This window comes from Triplophysa rosa, linkage group LG16, assembly GCF_024868665.1.
Source record: "Triplophysa rosa linkage group LG16, Trosa_1v2, whole genome shotgun sequence".
Classification (NCBI taxonomy): domain Eukaryota; kingdom Metazoa; phylum Chordata; class Actinopteri; order Cypriniformes; family Nemacheilidae; genus Triplophysa; species Triplophysa rosa.
The window spans coordinates 523,264-530,763 of NC_079905.1; the positions used below are offsets into that span (position 1 = coordinate 523,264).

The window sequence follows — 7,500 nt, forward strand, 5'->3', positions numbered from 1 at the left end:
ACACACACACACACACACGCACACACACACACACACGCACACACACGCACACACACACACACACACACACACACGCACACACACACACACACACACACACACACACACACACACGCACACACACACACACACGACACACACACGCACGCACGCACACACACACACCACACACGCACGCACACACACGCACACACACACACACACACACACACACACACAGCACACACCACACACACACACACACACACACACACGCACACACACACACACACACACACACACACACAACACACACACAGACACGACGACAAACACAAACACACGCACACACACCACGCACACACACACACACACACACAGCGCACGCACACACACACACACACGCACACCACCACCCACACACACATACGCCACACACCACCACACACACACACACCACACAGCACACACGCAACAGCACACACACACACACACACACACACACACACACACACACACACACACACACCACACACACACACACACACACACACTGAGACAGGTACGCACACACACACACACACACACACACACACACACTGAGACAGGTACGCACACACACACGTGTGTGATCAGAGAAAGTAGATTTAGTGTTCATCAGACCGCAGGAGACAGTTTGATGAAATCAGAGTCATGTGATGTTTAACTCTTCAAGGTGTTGGAGGAGAAAGACGGTCAAATAGCCGTTCTTAACGCACAGATCAGTAAACTCCAGCACACAGGAACAGACACTCAGAATGAGGTAATGAGGTAAAACGTGTGTAAAACACACACACAGACAGACAGTGATGTGATCATCAGCATGTGTCTTACACACATATATACTCTACACACACTGTCTGTCTGTCTACACCTGCTGTCTTCTGCTCTCATGTTACAAACTCATTCATCAACATGTGACCTGACCTGACCTGACCTGAGCAGCAGAACACATCAGTGTGTGATGTTTGTTTTTGTGTTCAGATGATGCATTCTTGAAACACTCTCGTATTTTCAGATTGAAGTGACTTTCAGATTCGGTTCTTTATTGATTTATTCTGATTCATGTGCTTCGCTTCGTATTTTCTTTTGTCTTGACAGAGGTTTTAATTTGAAAATACTTCCTCATTTCTCTCCCTCGTGTGGCTGTTCTCCTTCTGTTGAGATGTTTCAGTAGGAATGAGCACAGTCCAAACATCTGATGCCATACTGAGGTGGCTTGAATTTGCTCTTGTGTGATTTCAGAAATTTTATAATCGAGTCACAGAGAAATCTAGTGTCTTTATTCATGTCTGATCAACATGAGGGAGAGGAACAGATGTTTGGGGCTGATCTGTTTCTGGCACCAGTGTTTTATGATGGAAAGCATGTGTCCTAAATTCTTACGTCCTACAGTTTGTTGTTGTTGTGGTGGATAAATGTGTTGTGTCACAGGTGCAGGAGTCACTAACACTCTGTTTAACTTGCATATCTTTCAGTGTTTCAGAGAAAAACTTCATCCAGAAATTAATGTTTGGTCTTTTTTCATTATTTCATTAAAGATGGTCAATTATGCTTAAAATCATATTAATGTTCTCAAATGAAAAAAGATAAAGCTCATCTCAAAGAGAAAAGCAGACAGAGTATTTTTGGATGAAGATTGAAAGTGACTCCAGCAGGTGTGATCTCACTGAAGGCTGTGTGTCTCTTGTGATGGCAGGCGGTGCAGGAGAAGAATGAAGTTGTCCGTGAGCTGGAGTCTCAGGTGGAGCATCTGAGGAATGAACAGGAGCGTCTGAAGAGAAACAACGAGGAGGAGATGGACCAGCTGAACGCAGTGATCGAGAAACTCCAGCAGGAGCTGTTGAACATCGAGCACAAACAGCCTCATGAGGAGGAGACGTCTGTGGGGAAAGATGATTACCACGAGATGAAGCAGAAAATGGACGAGGTCACCAAAGAGCTTGACACGCTTAAATCCCACCAGCGCTCACTTCTAAGCAAATATGAAGATCTGCAAGAGGAGGCGCTCGCCGGGAGACACGCTGAGACAGTGGCGGAGCTGCAGGAGGCGCTGCGGGAGAAGACTGCTGCGTTTGTGGTGGGTCAGGCTCAGGTTCAGGCGCTGGAGGAGAGCGCCAGTTCAAAGGTCATGGATCTGAGGCAGCGTGTTGAAGAACTGGAGATGTGTGTGGAGGAGAAAGACTCTGAGCTCCGTGTGTGCAGAATGAAGGTGGAACGAGCACAGAGTGATGCTGAAGCTCTCTTCTGTAAAGTCGCACAGCTGGAGGAAAAACTCAGAGAGAAGGTGGCAGCTGTTCTAGTCGCTCAGGCTCAGCTCGGAGCCATCCAGACACAAAGCAAAGAGCTCCATGATGAGGCTCAAGACGTTACGTCAAAACTTTGTGGCACCAGGACGCAGCTGGAGCCTGAGGGTCCCTGGATGAAGGTGCAGTCTAAGGACACACAGTCACAGTCTGAGGGTCCCAGTGTGCAGGTTGAGTCTGATGGTCCAAAAACACAGTCTGAAGGTCCCGGTGTGCAGGTGGAGTCTGAGGGTCCCAAAACACAGTCTGAGGGTCCCAAAACACAGTCTGAAGGTCCCAAAACACAGTCTGAAGGTCCCAAGGGACAGTCTGAGGGTCCCAAAACACAGTCTGAAGGTCCCAAGGCACAGTCTGAGGATCCCAAAACACAGTCTGAAGGTCCCAGTGTACAGCTTGAGTCTGAGGGTCCCAAAACACAGTCTGAAGGTCCCAAGGCACAGTCTGAAGGTCCCGGTGTACAGCTGGAGTCTGAGGGTCCCAAAACACAGTCTGAGGGTCCCGGTGTGCAGCTGGAGTCTGAGGGTCACAAGACACAGTCTGAGGGTCCCAGTGTACAGCTGGAGTCTGAGGGTCCCAAAACACAGTCTGAGGGTCCCGGTGTGCAGCTGGAGTCTGAGGGTCACAAGACACAGTCTGAGGGTCCCAGTGTACAGCTGGAGTCTGAGGGTCCCAAAACACAGTCTGAGGGTCCCGGTGTGCAGCTGGAGTCTGAGGGTCACAAGACACAGTCTGAGGGTCCCAGTGTACAGCTGGAGTCTGAGGGTCCCAAAACACAGTCTGAGGGTCCCGGTGTGCAGCTGGAGTCTGAGGGTCACAAGACACAGTCTGAGGGTCCCAGTGTACAGCTGGAGTCTGAGGGTCCCAAAACACAGTCTGAGGGTCCCGGTGTGCAGCTGGAGTCTGAGGGTCACAAGACACAGTCTGAGGGTCCCAGTGTACAGCTGGAGTCTGAGGGTCCCAAAACACAGTCTGAGGGTCCCGGTGTGCAGCTGGAGTCTGAGGGTCACAAGACACAGTCTGAGGGTCCCAGTGTACAGCTGGAGTCTGAGGGTCCCAAAACACAGTCTGAGGGTCCCGGTGTGCAGCTGGAGTCTGAGGGTCACAAGACACAGTCTGAGGGTCCCAGTGTACAGCTGGAGTCTGAGGGTCCCAAAACACAGTCTGAGGGTCCCGGTGTGCAGCTGGAGTCTGAGGGTCACAAGACACAGTCTGAGGGTCCCAGTGTACAGCTGGAGTCTGAGGGTCCCAAAACACAGTCTGAGGGTCCCGGTGTGCAGCTGGAGTCTGAGGGTCACAAGACACAGTCTGAGGGTCCCAGTGTACAGCTGGAGTCTGAGGGTCCCAAAACACAGTCTGAGGGTCCCGGTGTGCAGCTGGAGTCTGAGGGTCACAAGACACAGTCTGAGGGTCCCAGTGTACAGCTGGAGTCTGAGGGTCCCAAAACACAGTCTGAGGGTCCCGGTGTGCAGCTGGAGTCTGAGGGTCCCAAAACACAGTCTGAAGGTCCCGGTGTGCAGCTGGAGTCTGAGGGTCACAAGACACAGTCTGAGGGTCCCAGTGTGCAGCTGGAGTCTGAGGGTCCCAAAACACAGTCTGAGGGTCCCGGTGTGCAGCTGGAGTCTGAGGGTCACAAGACACAGTCTGAGGGTCCCAGTGTACAGCTGGAGTCTGAGGGTCCCAAAACACAGTCTGAGGGTCCCGGTGTGCAGCTGGAGTCTGAGGGTCCCAAAACACAGTCTGAGGGTCCCGGTGTGCAGCTGGAGTCTGAGGGTCACAAGACACAGTCTGAAGGTCCCGGTGTGCAGCTGGAGTCTGAGGGTCACAAGACACAGTCTGAGGGTCCCAGTGTACAGCTGGAGTCTGAGGGTCCCAAAACACAGTCTGAGGGTCCCGGTGTGCAGCTGGAGTCTGAGGGTCCCAAAACAAAGTCTGAGGGTCCCGATGTGCAGCTGGAGTCCGAGGGTCCCAAGACACAGTCTGAAGATCCCAAAACACAGCCTGAGGGGCCCAAAACACAGTCTGAGGGTCCCATAATGCAGGTGGAATCTGATGGTTCTGGTGTGAAGCTGGACTCTGAGGATCCCAGTTTCCAGATTGAGTCTGAGGGTGCCGGTGTGCAGCTGGATTCTGAGGCAGTAGCATCATCCCCTGCTGATAAAGTGAATCTCCTGACAGAGAAGTTGAAGGAGCTTGAGGAGGGCTTGAGCGGGATGCAGAAGGATCAGGAGTTACAGAAGCAGCTGTTGTGCAGCTCTGAGGAGGAGGTGCAGGAGTATGAGAGGAGATTAGCTCTTCTGATGGACCTGCTGAACCAGATGAGAACCAAAGCAAGCCATCACAGACCGGACTCATCTGATGAGGTGTGACGTGACATCTACACATGAGTAATGCTGAAGTGTGCAGAAGTGTAATACACCTCTCAAACGCTGTGTGTGTGTGTTCTCAGGTGTCAGGCGGTAATCAGTCAGTATCAGAGATTCTGCAGCAGCTGCAGGAGGTCAAAGGTGAAGCTGCGTCCACTAAAGAAGAGTTGAAGTGCTACAGAGAGTTGAGTCATAAGCTGCAGGAGGACACTGAGGTTAGTACTGATAAACGTGTCACACGTGTGTTTGAAGCGAATGTTGTGCGTGACTCATCTTGTGTTGTGTGTTTGTGTGTGACTCATCTTGTGTTGTGTGTTTGTTTGTGACTCATCTTGTGTTGTGTGTTTGTGTGTGACTCATCTTGTGTTGTGTGTTTGTGTCTAGATGAAGGAGAGCACGATCACACAGCTCCAGGCGGCTCTCACTCAGGTATACAGTCAAACTTGACCTCACATGTGTGTGACAGACACCATGCTACATCTGTACAGACATGATGAACGTATGCCACGTTCTGTGTGTCTCCCACAGATGTCGGCGGGCACGCGTGAAGAAGACACGGCCGAGGCTGCGAAACTCCTCCAGGAGGTCAAAGGTCAACTGTCAATCACACAACAAGAGCTGGAGAGTTTCAGAGATCAGAGCGTCAGACTGCAGGAGCTGCTGCAAGTATGAAAACAGATCATCTGGTTACACTTCATGTACTTTCAGGATCATTTCGTCATTTTATGATTGTCATGTTTTCTCGTTTTCTCACAGGAGAGAGAAATGAGCATTGCACTGCTGAAGGATCAGCTGCACAGAGTAAGAATCACGCAACGTCTGTTTCATGACCCAAACTGTGTTGAAACAGTTGCTCAGATCCCTGTTAAACGTGTGCTCAGATCCCTGTTAAACGTGTGCTCAGATCCCTGTTAAACGTGTGCTCAGATCCCTGTTAAACGTGTGCTCAGATCCCTGTTAAACGTGTGCGCAGTTGTGTTGAAATGACTAATGTTTCACATGTGATATCTCAGCAGACATCACGAGAGGAGGATGGGTCGACATCAGAGCTTCTGCAGGAGTTACAGGAAGTGAAAGATGAAGCTGCGTCCACTAAAGAAGAGCTGAACAACTACAGAGAGTGCAGTCTCAAACTGCAGGAGCAGATCGAGGTTCACAATAATAAACTTTTCTCTATGAAATATATATTTCTCCCGTGCTCTGATGTCACTCTGATGTCACAGGTCAGAGATGTGTCCATCGCTCAGCTGAAGGAGGAAGTCCAGGAGCTGCGCGCTTTGACCGAAGCCAGCGATGAGCCGCCATCTCAACCCAAAAACAAAAATGAAGACAACAGAGAGCATCATGGGAAAAACAAAACCGGTGACTCGAGTAAAGACACGCTTTCGCTTTCTTACGAACTCTCCAGCGACCAATCAGAGCGTTTCACGTCCTGCTCGTCTTTGAATGGGACCCGTTTAACGCCTCGTGTGGATGCGGAGACTCAGGCAGATCTGAGCGGAGCTGTGGATGTGGAGGAGATGATCACAGGTTACACGGAGAAGATCGGACAGATGCAGGAGCTCCATGCGGCAGAGATCATGGACATGGAGGCCAGACACATCTCAGAGAGTGAGAGTTTAAAGCGAGAGAGACAACAGCTGGAGGAGCGGTGCGGTGCACTCGGAGACGCCCTCCAGAAACTCAGAAGCGCTGAGGTAAAATCACTGTAATCTGTTTCAAGATCTAATGGTTTTTGCACTTGAAGGGTGTTGTGTGTGTTCAGACCAGAGAACCATGTCTGATGTTGTTGTTGTTGTGTTTCAGGGTCCGTCAGTGAGATCCGAACGACCGTCAGTCTCTCCATTTAAAGAGGGATACACCAGCGGTGAGATTTGATTCATCACTTTAACTGATTCTGATTCATGTCATGTTGAGGGTCAAGTGCTTCATGACTCTGTGTCGGTCATCAGCTGCTCTGCTAACTTCATACTCTCTTAGGCTGATAAACGCACATACTCACTGAAGTGAAGAAACATGTTCTGTGTGTGTCATGTGTCACAGACAGCAGTTCAGAGTGGGGTCAGCGGACGGGTTATGATCTTCCTCACCCTCATCAGGAGCTCAGGACCACACCGGAGGGCGCTCGCAGAGACGTGGAGCCTGACATTCTGCCTGACAGGATCAAGGTGAGCTCTTCACAGAGAGATGTGACTGGAGGGATCAGAGATGGGTGAAGGACTCATTGAATGTGTTGACAGACTCTTCTGAGAGAGGTTCATCAGGAGGGCATGCAGGTCCTGTGTCTGTCTGAAGCGGAGCGCTCTGGAGAACAACAGCTTCATCATCAGACCTGGAGCGTGGAGAGAGATGCTCTGATCAAGTCCATCCAGTCTCTGATAGATTTCATCAGTCAAATACAGAGTGACACACAGGTGAACTCGCATCACAAAACTGATTCACTCAATAACCTTTGAAATGAAATTAAACCGTGTCAGTGTGGTGATGTTCATTCTGCTTGTGTGTGTGTGTGTGTGTTCATGTTTGTATATCCCGGTGGGGACCTAAACCTGAAATCACACCCAACTCATGGGGACTCGTGTCACTGTGGGGACCAAAATTGAGATCCCCATGGGCACAAAAGCTTATAAATTGTACAGAACAATATTTTTTTTAAATCTAAAAATGCAAAAAGTGTTCTATGATCTTTAGGTTTAGGGATAGGGTTAGGGATAGGGGATAGAATATACAGTTTGTACAGTATACAAGTCATTACACCTATGGACTGTCCCCACGGAGATAATAAAACGTGTGTGTGTGTGTGTATGTGTGCG

At 50.1% G+C, this 7,500-nt stretch overlaps 1 protein-coding gene across 1 annotated transcript in view; it reads left to right on the plus strand.

The window, feature by feature from the left end:
• akap9 (A kinase (PRKA) anchor protein 9) overlaps window positions 1–7,500 on the plus strand; it is a 60,338-nt gene that overhangs the window by 44,099 nt on the left and 8,739 nt on the right. The window contains 11 exon segments of the mRNA XM_057354674.1: window positions 695–781; window positions 1,718–4,684; window positions 4,771–4,902; window positions 5,072–5,116; window positions 5,216–5,353; window positions 5,444–5,488; window positions 5,701–5,838; window positions 5,911–6,384; window positions 6,494–6,554; window positions 6,731–6,855; window positions 6,928–7,101. Coding sequence (XP_057210657.1) covers window positions 695–781; window positions 1,718–4,684; window positions 4,771–4,902; window positions 5,072–5,116; window positions 5,216–5,353; window positions 5,444–5,488; window positions 5,701–5,838; window positions 5,911–6,384; window positions 6,494–6,554; window positions 6,731–6,855; window positions 6,928–7,101 — 4,386 coding nt within the window.